We start from the raw sequence: 17869 nt of genomic DNA on the forward strand, positions 1-17869 counted from the left end.
AGTCAAGATTATACTAGACAAGTAAAAAACTGAAAATGTACATTTCCATAACAAAAAATGGCTTTTGAATGCCCTTCAAAGTCTGGTTCTGCATAAGCTTTCTATTCATGAAGGAAAATGCTTTTGAGTTCTGTTCATGAAGACCTCTGGACATTCTGTTGAAATGGTTCTTAATGAGAGAAAGTCCTTGTGACAAATTTTTGTTTGTTTTGATCACACCCAAAGAAACTTCATTTCACCACAAATTTAACTTATAAAGCATTTAAAAATGGCATCTCAAATTGATCTAAAGGGTATTTATTGGACCTGACAGTTGCATTTTCCAGACTAAACTCACATTGAGTATTTAAAGTGTCACACCCCCTTCAGTAATGTATATTCTGAAATTCACTGAGAGGGAAAGTGAAGGGTTGGTGAACTACGTTAATCATTCAGTTTAGCTGCACCAAGGACCTCTGGCCCTAGAGACCCTATCCTCGGTCTTCCTGCCTTGACCGTCCTTGTTCACATTGCATCCATCTCTACCGCCAGCTCAATAAGAAATGTTCTCGAAAGTTGCAAGTTGAGAGTGAGGTAGGTTCCTGGGACAAGAGCCTCTTTTATTATCAGTGGCTCCAGGCCACTTTGCATAAAACCAGAATGGGAGCATGGCTTTCCAAAACAGAAATCCAGAGAGGGGGGTGGTCCAGACGGCAGTCCCTGGAGAGCCAGAAAGGAGAAGGAAAGAGGCTCAAAGCTGACACTTGCTGAGCATTTACTTCTCACCAGACGCAGCCCAAGTGCTGCTGCATCCTCCTGCAGCTCTGTCAGGGGCCACTTTGAAGGAGGTGTCATTATGCACATGGAATCAGAAAATCAGAGCGGTCAAATGGTCTGCCCAGTGTGAACAGCTGATAAAAGGCAGAGCTGGGACCCGAACCCCAAAGCGTGACTGTTTTTGATGACACCACTGTAGCTTGCGGGACACCCCGGAATGACCTCCTCATACAGGAACGTGTCTTGTGTCTCTGCTCAGGTGCCAATGACCCAGGGTTCTCAAGGACTGCCCCAGCAGTCGTACCAACAGCCACTCATGCTCCCTACCCAGGCAGGCCAAGGCTCCCTCCCGGCCGCTGGAATGCCCGTGTACTGTAACGTCACGCCGCCGACCCCTCAGAGCAGCCTGCGGCTGGTGGGCCCGCACTGCCCCGCGAGCTCTCTCCCCGCGGCGTCGGCCAGCTGCAGGACCAACTGTGCCAGCGTCAGCAACGCCGGGTGGCAGGTCAGGTTCTGAGCGCGCCGGCCGGGCCGTGTCCCCTGGCACCGCCGCGGCCCTTTGCGGGGGCAGGAGCCAGGCCGGGAGGCCCGCTGAGGACTGAAGTATTCACTCCACACCCCAATGACTGCTGCTGGTATTCTGTACAAAAAAAAAAAAAAAAAGACTAATCCACACGTTAGCTGGTTAATGGTGCATATTTCCGTCATGTCTGCTAGGTATGCCTTTCTAGCTTAGCTAGTGACATGAATTCATCAAGGTAAGATTTTCTCCTACCACTGAATACCACTGTGTAGACGATACTATCCCTAATTTGGATTATTAGTTTTGTACTTTGTGTTGAGTTTGTGATGCTAAGAAGTATTTAAAAAAAAAAATTATATACTGAAATCACATTGTACCAAAGCTGTAATGGAAAAGAAAAGAATTGATGAATGGAAGGAATAATTTATATACACAATAGAGTTTTCTTTTTTTAATGGATATATACTGTATTGTAGTGTTTAATCGAAATAAAACTATTTGACCTTATGGAGAAAGGTCATGTTTTTACCACCAGTTTCTTTCACTCTCTGTTCCCCTGTGTGTTGGCTTGTGTCCCTTTTATCCCCTTCAAGCACTGCTTTATAAATAATGCACAGAAAAGATATTCTGGGTGTTTCTAGATGAACTGGTATCACACCAGTAGGCAAACACTGAACCAGTTGCAGCTTCTTGTCGTGAATACCACAGGGCTCCTGGAAATAAATGACATGCAACTCATCCACTCACTGAATACACATTTTTGAAATGTACACACCTGGCCTTTAATTTTAGGCCCATTGAATGCATGTAGCTTTACTTCACCAACTGGGAAAATCTGCCAACAGCAGCTCTATACCAAATCCTGTACTAAACCCTATGCCACCTCCAGTTAAATTTCATCCACTCCCTGGGAAACAAGGTATCTTTGCTTAGAGCAAAATTAAAAGAGGCACAATCTAGGACTTCCCTGGGTGGCCCAGTGGTTGAGAATCCACCTGCCAACGCAGGGAACACAAGTTCAGTCCCGGGTCCAGGAAGACGCCACATGCCAGGGGGCAAATGAACTGTGTGCCACAGCTACTGAGCCCGCGCGCCGGGAGAGAAGCCGCCACAATGAGAAGCCTGCTCTCCGCAGCGAGAGAAAGCCTGTGCTCAGCAACGAAGACCCAGCACGGTCAGAAAGAAAGAAAGAAAATAAACCAGCCCAGTCTAACTTCACCCATTATGTTGGGTCACATAGTGTAAAGTACCACAGGCATTAACAGTAAGTCAGGAACTCAAAGGTGCTAATGCTTGTCGTAATGATTTAAAACAAGGCCAAAAATAAAAGCAAGAATTTGGTTACAAAGATGCAGAACAGTCACACACACACACAAACATTGAAAAGGCCGTTCCTGTCTACTCTCAAAAATGTTTACCTCCCTGTGGATTCTGCAGGTAAGACCGATTTATGACAACCTTTGAAAAATAACAGCTGAGTATCATCTTTGTCCCTTTCAGGGGGTATGTAATGAGAGAAGAAAACCCCACAGCTTTCACTTTGCTATAGTAGTACAATGACTAACAGTTCTGTTAACTCTATACCTAAAAAACACTTGCCAGTGAGAAGGATTTGGAAAGTATATATGGCTAATTCCCATTATTTTTCATATTACCACATTCTGTATATTACATTTTTTCATGTCCATGTCCTTTAGCTGGAGATAGAGTTAGGCAACCGGATGCAAACTACCTACTAGATTACTGTTGCTTAATTTTACACTACTTTTCCTTTAAAAGGGAATTTCACACATATCATCATCAGTTTCATTCCTTATGAAGTCTGTTCCATTTCCCCAGATTTCAGTCTACTGACTTCATCATAAGTAAACCAGAACTATGAAAAATGTTCTAAGAAAAAGGGATGTTGCATTTTTTAATTGAGCATTAAACCAATAGGTTGAGTGGCTTTTAAACCAAGAGCTGCTCTGAGAAGAAGCAAAGTGTTCACTGAATTAGTATCTTCCCCTAATGGAAGGAGGGGGCTGACCAATATGGACTCATATTTGAAATATATTTTCCATGGAGCCCTCTGACCCTGGCAGTGATCCCAAACCCAAGGATCCAAATATAGGCTGAATGTTTTTCTTTTCATACTATTCTGAGAAGTTTGAAGCACTTCTTTAGGGAATCTTAGAATTACTGAGCCTTCTTTCCCATGGATTTGAAGCCTACATCATGTTAAGGGTAAAGACAGATCTTTGTTGTTTTTGGCCATTCTTTTCCAAATGTGTTACTCTCATATTTAGACATTTGACTTTTATTGCATAGCAAATCCCTTTATTTACTGTTATAGCTGATCCATCTTCCTTCCTTTCACTAAATATTTGTATCCAGTATTACTTTATTCCTAATATCATGTTAAACTTACTGTTTTACATTTGAATATTTGAGATGGCTGTGTAGAGAGACAGTTTTATTAGTGAGGCAATTCCAGAATTTAATTTACTGTCAGAAGAACATTCAGTTGTTTTCACATTGATTAGAACTGTGTTACAATCCCATTTGGAAATTATATATATGTCTATAAACTTATATAGATACATATGCAAATATACAGTCGTCCCTAATGATTCTCCATGTGAAAGTAAAAGAGAACATAAGTGACTCACGCATTCATTTATTCAGCAGATTTTTACCACATACTTGATTATTTCCTAATTAGTGGCACAATTCCAAGTAAGACTACAAATAAATTTCATGCCCACAGATTTACTCTTGTAAGTTTTTTCATACATTTGGTTATCCTGTGATGGTTAGAACTAAATGTTCTAACTAGGATACCAATGAATTTCAGCCATAATTATTTTATTGTTTTAATATCATTCCCCAGCATGTGGAGTAGGATAAGACAGTGTGTTATATAACGTTATGGAAATGGAATTATGTAATTAATTATATAGTTGGAGGCTAAATTACAAAACAAAATAACTGGGGTGGGGACGTGCCTGGTGGTCCATTGGTTAAGACACTGCACTTCCACTGCAGGGAGCGTGGGTTCAATCCCTGGTTGGGGAAGTAAGATCACCCATGCCGCATGGTGCAGCCAAAATATAGGGGGAAAAAAGTGAAGTACATATGAACCAGAGCAGCTTCACAAGAAGAAGGAAGAACAAAGCAGACACAATCAGGGGAAAGACCGTGGCAGCAGAAATGGCTTTTGCCATCAAAATAAATGAGTGCTTGGACTCAGCTTCCACTTTTGCCAGCGGCTGGCATGGGAGAGGACACTTCCCTGCAGCTGTCCTCCTGCTACCTGTATTCTGCATCCCCAGGCACATCCAGGACAGAGAGGCATGCCCACCCTCACCAGCCCAGGGGTTCCCTCACAGGCAAACTCATCATTGCCAGACCAAAAACAGAAAAAGAACTGTACATACCTCACCCTAAAGGTGGAGTCCAACCACATCTTTTACACATTAAAATCCAACCAATATCTTACAACAGCTTTTCTAAAACATTTTCCATAGGAGACTTTTTCCTTGGGATAGTGATAATTGTTAGATTAAACCTGACTGTTGCCAGGATAATTATAATTGGAAGACAAGGTTAATGAAGGTCAAACAATCTTTTAAAAAGCTATCTGATTTCTGGAAACCTTTACGATGTAAGAGGGAAGCATAATTTGTATATTTTCTCAAACATATTTGAACAAAATATCCTTCTCTTCACAGACTACATCAAAAAACTAATATTGTGAGGTACATATAGTTTTAATTACATTAAGGCATCTGAAAGCAAGAGTACAAACACGGTTATTTTATTTCTATAGATACCATATTAGACTATTATAAAGTGTAAATGTAATAGCACTACAACCTTACTTCCAGCTGTGACATCTTTGGGTAATTGACCCTGGAGTGCATTATTTACTCCTTGAACACATGAGTTGAAAGGTAAGCCTTGGCACCAATATTTCTGGACCTTTTAATTCTTAATATTGAAGGACTTGATATTTCTATTTATGTCTAAAATGGTAGTAATGGTCATACAGCTATATAGATAGAGTTATTCCAAATGATCTTTCAGATCTCTATGTGAGTGTAAAAGAGAACAAGACTGATTTATGCATCCACTTACTCAACAAGCATTGATGCCTTCTTATTCATTTTAAGACCTTGTACCACAGTCTGTGGAGCCTGTGCCTTTAGGAACTTCGTGAGTTTTCAGAATAAATTATACCAAACAACTAACTAAAAATATAGGAAGTTAGTCATAGGTCTTTTATTTTAAATATAAGACACATTAAAATAGGATTCTGGAGAAGGAACAGGTGGCTTCTGGGTGTGGTTTTATGAGGCTTTTGACCGGGACCCTGTTGAACAGATGGAATTTGAGCCTATAGACCTGAGCGTGGATGAACCCCAGCCTAGCCAGGAGAAATGCCTAGGGAGAGAAAAAGGAAGAAAAAGATGAACTACAGTAAGTCCCCTACATACAAATAAGTTCTGTTCTAAGAGTGCATTTGTAAGTCTAAATTGTTTGTAAGTCCAACAGTTAGCCTAGGTCCCCAACTAGCACAGTCGGCTATATCGTACTGTGCTGTAATAGGTTTATACTACTTTTCACACAAATGACACATAAAAAACAAACTCAAAAAAAGTAAACCTTTTAAATCTTACAGCACAGTACCTTGAAAAGTACAGCGTACAGTGCAGCAGTTGGCATACAGGGGCTGGTATCGAGTGAACAGGCAAGACGTTCTGACGGGAGGAGGGAGATGAGGTGGGAGACGGCAGAGCTGAAGGATCGTCAGCAGATGTCAGAGGATGGAGGGCAGACTGCAGTTTCACTCACGCCTGATGTCGGTGGCATGGGTTCTGGTTCCTTGCTAGAACCAAATGCACATTTACATCTCTGACAGTTCACAACTTGAAGGTTTGTGTGTTGGGGACTTCCTGTAGAGGCTGGCTGGAGTGGGAGGTGAAGCATAGGAGAAAAGGAGAGACTGTTTACTGGGAAATGGACAGAGGGCCTGGCTGGGATGATCTTGAAAGCTGGTCAAGAGTTCACAGGCAACCAGAGGCTCCTGAAGATTTGTCAGTGAGAAGTCATGTGATCTCAGCCATGGTTCATAAAGAAGCATGGGCCTCAACAAGTGGTGTGGATGAGACTCGAAAAGGATCTTCACTCAGAAACCAGAGATGAACACAATAATAGTGATGATCTGGCGCTGAGCTACAGTTACCATCAGCATTGTTGGGCTCAGTCAGAAACGAGTCCTAGCTCTTAAGTCTCAGCAATTCTCTTTTTATGGGCAGCAAAGCTTTAGCGCTATGTATTTTCTTCTTCCCTCATGGACAGAAGCTTCTGTATGTAAGCACGCTGTCTTAAGCTGCATCACAAGGCACAGTTCGTACAACCTTTTAAGATAAAACAAATGAGACCAAGCAGAAAACTGAAACAGCACAGGAGGGCTGCCAAGTCTCCATCACGATGTATCTCGTATCAACGCCCAATATGCAGTAACATTAGACATCAACTACCTAGTCGCTCTTGTTAAAAAACAAAACGGAACAAAACTGGTGAGACATTTATCCATTCTGGCTCACAAAACATTGTTTTCTTGTTTGTTTGTATTTTTCTGTACTTTGCCAGATACCACTTCTTCTATACAGGACCAAAAATATTTGCTTCCTCACCCTATTATTCTGTCTAAAACCCTCTTTATTGAGAAAGTTGTTTTCATTAGGGCTCTGACATTATTTTCCAATAGTCCTCAGCTGTAGTGTCTGTTTCAAGTTCAAGTTGCCTTCTGTGAAGTTTTGCAACCTCCAATCTTTTCCTTCCAAAGTAGATTTACCCCATTACGTGTCATCAGTGGCAAGAGCTTTTCACTCCTGGACCTGGGTTCTCTGCTGCTCCCGGCATTCTGCACACAGTTTGGGGGGGCAAGGCATCTGATACTACTCTTCTATGGAGGAAAATCATCTTCTCATCGATGTCCGAACAGAGACCCGGGTCATCTACTCAGGGTCTCTTCTGCTTCTGCTCAGACAAGAATAACCAGCCCCCTGACTGCAGATGTGCAGTGAGTGCTTTGATATTTGAGTTTATTATTTGATTTGTATTGTTTCACTGCTTTATTCCATATTCCTCTCAGAGTTGTTACAGGAGGAGAGGAAGTCAGATACTGAGCAAACAGGAGGAGATGTAAATCTGAAGAGGGGTGAGCCCTGAAAGCGGGATTCGATGAACAGTCAAGGAGCAAACACGGCAGGCATTCATGATAAGGTGTATACCGCTGATGCGCTGGTCAGACTGACTGGGCTAGATAGCATCCTGTTGGAAAAGAGTTGCTTTTTGAATGTTCAAGACCTCACTTCTTCAGAGTCTGGTGCAAACAGGGGATGGGGGGGGGTGCAGTGGGGGTGTGGCGGGGCTCATGTCGGGGTAGGGAAGGAGAAGATGATACAGAATATAGAGGTCCTAGAATTAAAAATAGGACAGCTTATTGTGAAATTTGGGGGCGGGGGGTGTTGGCCATGTTGTGCAATATGTGGAATCTTAGTTCCCCAACCCGGGATCAAACCCACACCCCTTGCACTGGAAGCACAGAGTTTTAACCACTGGGCCACCAGGGGAGTCCCTATTGTGAGGTTTTGAATCATGTTTCCTGTTAGATCCAATATCCCCATAGGAATGGTCCAGTAAAACAGATCTGGTTAAATGCGGGGATGATGTAGGGCCTTACTGCTCCCTCTATACCCCAAAGGGTTTTATTGTGTTAACAGCTTGGAAACCACTGCGGTTTGTGTTGCCATAATGCTATCATAAGACTCCCACCTTCCTCTAATTGGATTTCATTGCATACAGAGTTTGCAGCTGCCTCTCCTGGGTTCTCCAGCAAGTAAGTCAGTAGGCACTGCTGTCTGTGCACAAATGTCATCTCCCTTTTGCATCAAATACCTCAGCCCATTGGAGAAGCAAATGGCAACCCCCTCCAGTATTCTTGCCTGGAGAATCCCATGGACGGAGGAGCCTGGTGGGCTGCAGTCCGTGGGGTCGCAAGAGTCGGACACGACTTAGCGACTGAACCACCACCACCTTAGCTGATACAGGATTCACAGTTCCTTGAAGAAATGAGTGTGTGGGCACTCCTATGAGCTCCCCTGATGGCTTAGCGGGTAAAGAATGCACCTACAATGCAGGAGACACCACAGACTCAGGTTTGATCTCTGGGTTGGTAAGATCCCCTGGAGGACGAAATGGCAGCCCACTCCAGTATTCCTGCCTGGAGAATCCCATGGACAGAGGAGCCTGGCGGGCTACAGTCCATGGGGTCGCAGAGAGTCAGACACAACTAAGAAGAATATATAGTGCCATCTGAATCATATATATCTGTCCCATGAATTGTTTCTAAGCTGATGAAAAACAGAAAAAAAAAAATTTTTTTTTAAGAAATAAGACAATCACCTATCTTTTTCAAGTGTTTAAAATTTGTCTACAAGGAGGAGGCCACATTTTCCAATGAAACTCACGAGCCAATTTCATCCTTTTCAAAAGAGAGAGGAGTTACTTAAAGTGCTTAATGGTAATGTAATAGAGAGCAATGGCCTGAAACTGAAAAATGCAGCAATTTGAATTGGACATTAAGAAAAATTTCACTGGAAGCAAGGGCAATTATACAATGAAATAATTTCCTAAGGGAGAAACAGTGAGACGCTGTTAAAAAGAGTTGTTTAAAAGAGTAGATTAAAAAAAAAAAAAAACACTTGCAGCTGAGGCTGCTGGAAGATGGTTTTATGATTTATTGCTTTACTGTGGCCACACGCCATCCTCTCTGGAGATTTCCCAGGCTCAGCTAGCTTACCTTCCATTAACGAAGGATCTGCATGGTGCCCAAGGACTGTGATATCTGTATTCTGTTTTTTATGCAAAAATGTAGACTTGTAAATGGAATACCCATGAAAGAGGCAAGAAGAACCTGGAAGGCTCTAGTTGTTCAAAATCCACTCTGTGTCAGCATCCTAGGGTATTACACACACACACACACACACACACACACACACACACATGTGCATATATAAGTACATACATCTCTCTCTCCCCACCCCCAATCTTATTTAAACCTTCTGCAACTAACTGGTTGATCTGTTCAAACTGGTGGCCATTAATCAGTCAGTATTACTGGCCATGAGGATACATGACATGACTATTCCTTCACACAAACTGCTACATGTGCAGCATAGGGTAGATAAAAGCATCCTTCACCTGATGTCAGGAGCCTTGCTTTTGAATCCTAGCTCCATGATCAAGCACCCTCAGAAACTAACGTCTGGGTCTTGCTTGTACAGTTCTCTAATCATTGCTATTCCTTTTCTTTTGTAATCTGTTCCCTCCCTTATCAGGAACAGCGATTTTCCAGCCAGTGTACATAGGGATTTAACTCTAGTTATCAGCCTAACAGCAAGAATAGGAAGAGAGGGCGTCTGCTGAGGGGAAGAAGGGATCCCACAGAGATTCCCAGCCAAGTGCTGGGGAGGAGCCACTTCCGTGCCCTCCGAAGGCTCAGAGGGACCTGCAGAACCAACATCCCCCAGCACTTCTATCAGGATGGCCTTATGCCACGTTCCAGGGTTTCTGCTTTTCTCATCCAGAGACTACAGCATTGCAGACCTATTCAACTGAACATTCAGTATCTCTGGGGCTCTGAAATTATGAGGTTTTATGTTTGCTGCTCAGCTGTCTCCCCTCTCCTACTGCAGAAGTTGGAAGCCTTTTTATGCACTCCCAGAGGGGCCCTCTGGCTCTCATCCTTAAGACTTGTGAATGGTCTTTGGTTCTTTGTTACCCTCCTCGCAGGGTGAAGATACCACTTAGCAATACCTCTAGCCACCTCACCTCTCTGCTGCCCTGTGGACATTTTCTCCTAGTGCCTTTCATGTGCTTGAACTTTCATCCCTACAAGGGCATCTACCCATAGTGAGGCTTGAACCCATCACCACCAGTGCAATATTCAGCAAGGCAACCACGTGCCAAGGAACTCAGGATGACATCTTATATCCACTCTTGGCACCATCTGTATTATTTCAAGTCTCTGAAAAGCAGATGCCAAGATGGAATTAGACTTTTTAGAGACAGAGGAGGAAAGTTCAGTAAGGAGAAATGGATAGGGAGCTACAGAAAGCCATCAGAGTCATTTGACCTGATGCAAGTCTGACATCTGTGGGGGAGAGAGAAAAAGGCTTAGAATTCAGAGCAACTCAAGAAAGTTGCAGCAAGACCTATTGAAAGTTCTCAAGTCAAAGTCTCTGTTAGAGACCCACACGTCTAGAGAGTAAGCCTACTTTAGCATCTCTGCTGAACTCATGAAGGTCTTGGGCAGCATGTTGGCCATGGTGGAAAGGTAGTCATCATTTTTAGAGTCCCCGCTGTCAGAGACACGAGAAGTGCATTCCTCTGGCTGCCGTACAGAGGGACCCAGAGTCCTTTCAGCTTGAGAAATCAACCTCCTGTATGGCAAAGTCCTCTGTATCCAGCTAGTGGATAAGAAGTGTGAGAAGGGACATATCCCTCTGCGCATGTGGATGCACTTCACTGCGTGGAAAGTCTGAGAAATGTGGGCCTGGCTGGGGACCCCACTTAACAGCAAGAAGTCTACAGTATGGAAAAGGAAATGCAAGCCTTTGATGGACAGTGGGGCCTTCCTGCTGCTGAGAATAAATAAAAGTGGAATGGAAATGTTGTTACTCTGATGGGATGAATGAGAAAGGGAAACTTCCCCAGGGGCAAAGTAGCTAAGACTCCATGTTCCCAATGCAGGGCGCCTTGGGGTCGACCCAGGTTGGGGAACTAGATCCCATGTGCCACAACTAAAGATCCCACATGCTGCAACAGATTGAAGATCCCACATGTTACAAGTGAGACCTGGCAGAGCCAAATAAATAAATATAAATAAATACAAACAACAACAACAGTATTAGAAAGGAAAAATGGGGCCTAACTATAAACAAAAAAATAGTGTTGATGCTGCAAGCAACTTTATGCCAATAAATTTGGAAAACGGATACCATATTTGCAAAATATTGATTAGCAAGAATGACAAAAAGTAAATGCAAAACCTGAATAACCTAAAAGGTTAATATAATTTACAGTAAAGATATTCTAATTCCCGAATACCAGTCTCAGAAATGTTTACAAGGGAGTCCCACTAAGCCATTTTATATGTGTTCTATTAGATTTTTCTTAAGACCACCCCCAAAACAGCAGGTAAGTGCTAACGCCATGAAATCAGAACAAAACAAGGAAAGAATAAAGATAGTCAAATCATAGTTCAAACTCATTCTTGAAAACAGATGCGGAATATTTGCAATTAAATATTAACAAATGCAGGGCTTTCCTGGTGGCTCAGTGATAAAGAATCCTCCTGCGATGTAGGAGACGCAGGTTCGATGGCTGGATTGGGAAGATCCCCTGGAGGAGGAAATAGCAACCCACTCCATTAGTCTTGCCTGGAAAACTCCATGGACAGAGGAGCCTGGCAGGCTACAGTCCATGGGGTGGCAAAGAGTCGGACACGACTTGGCAGCTGAACAATATTAACAAATGCAACCCAATGACAGGTACATGTGCGATCTCATGAGAAGAAACCAGGCCTGCTGACATCTTGATCTTAGGCTGGAAGGCTTCAGAACCATGAGAAAATAAAATTCTGTTGTTTAATCCACCTCATAGGTAGTGTTTCATTATGGCAGCCTAGCAGAGTCACTACATCAATTCTCCACATATTAAACAACTCAAACTTATTATAAACAATGTTTCAACCTATTTTAAAGGAATTTCAAAAGTCTATCCTAAAGTTCAGGTGGAACAGCAAGCAGCTAAGAACATCGAATAAATGTGGAGGAACAAGATGAGGATGCTGCCCAATCAAATATCAAGGCATTTTATAAAGATATACAGTTAACATTTCATGGTTTTAACACACCAATAAATTAGTATATCCCTCGGAATAAAATAAAGGGCCTAGGCACAAAGACACCCACAAATAAAAATAATGACACACAAACTGTGGGAAAATGATACTTTATCCAGTAATAGGGATGAGTTAATATGTAGTCTCTATGAAAAAATAAAATTAAATATTTTATGTCACAAAGCATACAGAAATAACATTAAAATAGCTGAAAATCCTAAATGAGGTAAGTGATGGATATGTTAATTACCTTGTCAAGGAACAGTCTTTCACTATGGATACACATATCAAATCACCATGCTGATACTTTATCTTGTAGTTTTATTATTCAATTATACCTCAGTAAAGCTGAAAAATTCTAAATACAAAATACAAAGCTGTAAGATATTAGGAGAAGCTACAGAAGAACATCTCATGTCCTCAGGTTATATATTGTTTTTTTTAATGAAGATACAAAAATCACAATAAACAGAAAGTATTAGTAAATTTGATTACCATAAAATTCAAGATGACTCTAAAGAAATGTCACCATGACCAGGTGAAAAGAGAAGCTACTGACTAAAAGATATTGTATACATTCAAAATGTATAAAGAAGACTTATAAAGCTATTTAAAAAAAGACATACAACGCAATGTAAAACTAAAGAACAGAACTGAACAATCAATTCACAGAAGAGTAAACCTAAATGGTTCGATACACATACTGAAAATAAAGGCTCAATATAACTAGTGTTCAGGAAATAAATTTAAAATTCCATATACCATTTTACTTTCCACCACATAAGCAACAGTACGTGAACCGATAACTTCAGGATGTTCAAGCTGGAAAAGGGAGAGGAACCAGGGATCAAATTGTCAACATCTGTTGGATAATAGAAACAGTAAGAGATTTCCAGAAAAACATCTACTTCTGCTTCACTGACTATACTAAAGGCATGGACTGTGTGGATCACAACAAACTCTGGAAAATTCTTCAAGAAATGGGAATACCAACCACATTACCTGCCTCCTAAGAAATCTGTATGCGGGTCAAGAAGCAACAGTTAGAAAGGGACATGGAACAACGGACTAGTTCCAAATTGGGAAAGGAGTACGTCAAGGCTATATACTGTCACCCTGCTTATTTAACTTATATGCAGAGTACATCATGAGAAACACTGGGCTGGATGAAGCACAAGTTGGAATCAAGATTTCCAGGAGAAATATCAATAACCTCAGATAAGCAGATGACACCACCAAGGTAGAAAGTGAAACATTCAGAAAGAAAACATTCAGAAAACTAAGATCATGGCGTCTGGTCCCATCACTTCATGGCAAATAGATGGGGAAAAAATGGAAACAATGACAGACTTTATTTTCTTGGGCTCCAGAATCACTGCAGATGGTAAATGCAGCCATGAAATTAAAAGACACTTACTCCTTGGAAGAAAGACTATGACCAACTTAGCATATTAAAAAACAGAGATGTTACTTTGCCAACAAAGGTCCATCTAGTCAAAGCTATGGTTTTTCCAGTAGTAATGTACAGATGTGAAAGTTGGACCATAAAGAAAGCTGAACACCAAAGAATAGATGCTTTTGAACTGTGGTGTTGGAAAAGACTCTTGGAGAGTCCCTCGGACTGCAAGGAGATCCAACCAGTCCATCCTAAAGGAAACCAACCCTGAATATTCATTGGAAGGACTGATGCTGAAGCTGAAGCCCCAGTACTTTGGCCACCAGATGTGAAGAGCTGACTCATTGGAAAAGACCCTGATGCTGGGAAAGATTGAAGGCAGGAGGAGAAGGGGACGACAGAGGATGAGATGGTTGGATGGCATCATCGACTCAATGGACATGAGTTTGAGCAACCTCTGGGAGTTGGTGATGGACAGGGAACCCTGGTGTGCTGCAGTCTATGGGGTCGCAAAGAGTCGGAATGACTGAGCAACTGAACTGAACTGACATGAGCAACAGTGAACAAATGTGGCAACAGTTAAATATTAGGTGAGAATGAGAAGCTCCTGTCCACCACTGGGGGTGTGGGTGGGACTGGTATGTAAGCCAGAAGAGTCACTTTGATAAAGAAAGGAACATTATGTAGTAAAGTTGGAAATAAGTCTATCGAGTATACAACAATACCACTTGTAGGAAAATGGCCCAGAGTACCCCGTGCTTAGGTAAACAAGAACACACAAGAATTACTAATTCCAGTTTTTTAAAAAAGAGAAAAATTGGGATCAGCCTGAATGCCTACTAGAATGGATGGATGCATTCATTCAAAGGGATGAGGAACAATGGTAATGATGAATGAACTAAAGCTGCACATCTCAGCATGAGAAAATTTCAGAGACAAATCACTGGCAAACATGAAAGGAGAAGAGAAATACTTATAATACTTAAGTAAACTTGAAAACATTCAAAATAATACTGTGTACAGTTCATGAATATGCATAAAGCATAATTTTTAAATGTGCAATAAAATATGCGTGTGGATAATATTAAATTTAGACTAGGCTTCATAATGGGAGGAAGAGGGTGAAGAATGGAAAAGGTATATTTATATAAGAAGCTTCAAATTGATCTGAAATATGAACTAGGAAAGCAATGTAAAAACGACACGAAAAAATAGATGGTTAAAGATCCGACTGTTTGCAAAATATACTCTCTGTATTTTCCTGAAAGCTTGAGATTTCAAGGTAAACATTATTTGAAGACACACAGGAAAAGGTGTTTCGTTGTTGTCATTTTATCACTTTAGCTCTAAGTTTGGTGAGTCTTAGTAACTGAGAAATAGCCTACATTTTTTTTCTTACAGACATTACAGTGTAGTAAAGGATATATGTTTGGAAGTTTGATAGTTCATCCATAAGCATTGCTTTTTTTTTTCCCTCTTAGGAGAAATGTTAATGGGTTCATCTGAATACAGCTATTTGAGTGTATGACTTTCCTGGCAGAGAACGCAGAACTAAAGCTATATTAATCAAAGAAAAGAAGTGTGTGTGTGTGAGAGAGAGAGAGAGATAAGAGGAGATGGAGGGGGAAAAGAGGAGTGAGGGAGAAGAAGGAGGGAGAGAGATCTTAAGTTGTGGATTATTTGCCAAGATAAGTCAAATCAAATTTCTCAGAATGTTTTGGACATTTGGGTAATTTTGGTACTTTGATGTTTGTGAAAAGTGAAATCAAAGTGTTAGTCACTAAGTCGTGTCCAACTCTGCAACCTCATGGACTGAAGCCCACCAGGCTCCTCTGTCCATGGAATTCTCTGGGCAAGAATACTGGAGTAGGCATCTATTCCATTCTCTAGCAGATCTTCCTGATCCAGGGATCAAACCTGGTCTCTTGCATTGCAGGCAGATTTATTACTATCTGAGTCACCAGGGAAGCTTAGTTAAGTTCAAGTAACATTTCATCCACAACAGACTGTTTCAAAATTGGGAAAAAGAGTACATCAAGGCTATATATTGTCACCCTGCTTATTTAACTTATATGCAGAGTACATCATGCAAAATGCTGGGCTGGATGAAGCACAAGCTGGAATCAAAATTGCCAGGAGAAATATCAATAACCTCAGACATGCAGATGACACCACCCTAATGGCAGAAAGCGAAGAGGAACTAAAGAGCCTCTTGATGAAGGTGAAAGAGGAGCATTAAAAAGCTAGCTTAAAACTCAATGTTCAAACAAGTATGATCACGGCATCTGGTCCCATCACTTCATGGCAAATAGGTGGGGATAAAATGGAAACAGTGACAGACTTCATTTTCTTGGGCTTCAAGATCACTGTGGATGGTGACTGCAGCCATGAAATTAAAAGACTCTTGCTCCTTGGAAGAAAAGCTATGACCAATCTAGACAGCATATTAAAAAGCAGACACATTACTTGAAAACAAAGGTCTGTATAGTCAAAGCTATGGTTTGTCCAGTAGTCATGTATGGATGTGAGAGTTGGACCATAAAGAAGGCTGAGTGCCCAAGAATTGATGCTTTCAAATTGTGATGCTGGAAAAGACTCTTGAGAGTCCTTTGGACTGCAGGGAGATCAAACCAGTCCATCCTAGAAGAAATCAACCCTGAATATTCATTGGAAGGACTGATGTTGAAGCTGAAGCTCCAATATTTTGACCACCTAAGGTGAAGAGTAGACTCATTAGAAAAGACCCTGATGCTGGGAAAGACTGAAGGCAGGAGGAGAAGGGGGCAATAGAGGATGAGACTGGTTGGATGGCATCATCGACTCAATGGACATGAGTTTGAGCAAACTTGGGGAGAGAGGGAAGTACAGGGAAGTCTGGTATGGTGCAGTTCATGGGGGTCACACAAAGAGTCAGACACAACTGAGCGAATGAGCAAGAAAATTTCTATGACAGCTGTAAATAAGACTGAACGGACACTCATTGAATGCCAATGCTATAGGCTAAGAGAAACACTGAATTAACCATATTTAGGATTTTCTTGAAATATGAGGTCCTGATTGATTTTCCTGACACACCCAAATGTCCACTAGAGAAGCTGAATTGAAGGCCCTGGGTGATTTCTACAACTGCAGGCAAATTAATAAAAGGGTGTGGCTCGAGTGTTCTCATCTAAGAAAGGTATTATTAAGCTTAAACATTGTTTATTCTTCTCCTTTCCACGAGATTTTATATGTCACTGTAGCAGGAGGAAATCAGTGAATTGTAATCTCTTGCATCTAACAAGACGACAGAGAGCATTTAATGTTAGCAGAAGCCCCTGAGGGTGACTTCTGAAAGCTCACAGTGAGTGTGTCAGGAGCAGAATCCAGATGTTCTAGCTTCCATCTTAGTAGTTATTCATTCTAAAATTAATTTACTTCATTATTTTTCCCTTGATGGGAAAAAAAATAACATCATCATCAGTCTCTACATTTTTATTCACAATGCCCAAATTAAATTTTAAAAAGGCACACAAGAATAATTTTTTAAAAAAGAATAATCAAAGGGACTTCCCTGGTGGTCCGGAGGCTGACTCTGAACTCAATGCAGGAGGCCCAGGTTCAATCCCTGGTCAGGAAACTAGACCCCACACGCCACAACTAAGAGTTTGCATGCTACAACTAAAGTTCCTGTATGCCACAACTAAGACCCAGTACAGCCAAATAAATAAAATTTTTAAAAAGAATCATCAGATCAAAGCAAATGCAAAGATAAATAAGATACAGAAGTTCAGTCACTCAGTTGTGTCTGATTCTTTGCGACCCCATGGACTGCAGCACGCCAGGCCTCCCTGTCCATCACCAACTCCCGGAGCTTGTTCAAACTCATGTCCATCGAGTCAGTGACGCCATCCAACCATCTCATCCTCTGCTGTCCCCTTCTCCTCCTGCCTTCAATCTTTCCCAGCATCATGGTCTTTTCCAATGAATACTCAGGGTTGGTTTCCTTTAGGATTGACTGGTTTGAACTCCTTGCAGTCCAAGGGACTCTCAAGAGTCTTCTCCAACAATACAGTTCAAAAGCATCAATTCTTTGGCACTCAGCTTTCTTTATGGTCCAATTCTCACATCCATACATGACTACTGGAAAAACCATAGCTTTGACTGGATGGACTTTTGTTGGTAAAGTTATGTCTCTGCTTTTTAATATGCTGTCTAGGTTTATCATAGTTTTTCTTCCAAGGAGTAAGCATCTTTC

At 41.5% G+C, this 17869-nt stretch overlaps 1 protein-coding gene across 26 annotated transcripts in view; it reads left to right on the forward strand.

The window, feature by feature from the left end:
* The window catches only part of ARPP21 (cAMP regulated phosphoprotein 21), a 160588-nt gene extending 158781 nt beyond the window's left edge, over positions 1-1807 (forward strand). For all 26 annotated transcript variants that reach the window (XM_043886341.1, XM_043886339.1, XM_043886355.1 and 23 more), the window contains one exon: positions 1016-1807. In XM_043886341.1, coding sequence (XP_043742276.1) covers positions 1016-1273 — 258 coding nt within the window. In that variant the 3' untranslated portion in view covers positions 1274-1807. The remainder of the gene's footprint in view (positions 1-1015) is intronic.
* Positions 1808-17869: the final 16062 nt, after the last annotated feature.

The sequence above is a fragment of the Cervus elaphus genome, chromosome 24, assembly GCF_910594005.1.
Source record: "Cervus elaphus chromosome 24, mCerEla1.1, whole genome shotgun sequence".
In the NCBI taxonomy this organism is placed as follows: domain Eukaryota; kingdom Metazoa; phylum Chordata; class Mammalia; order Artiodactyla; family Cervidae; genus Cervus; species Cervus elaphus.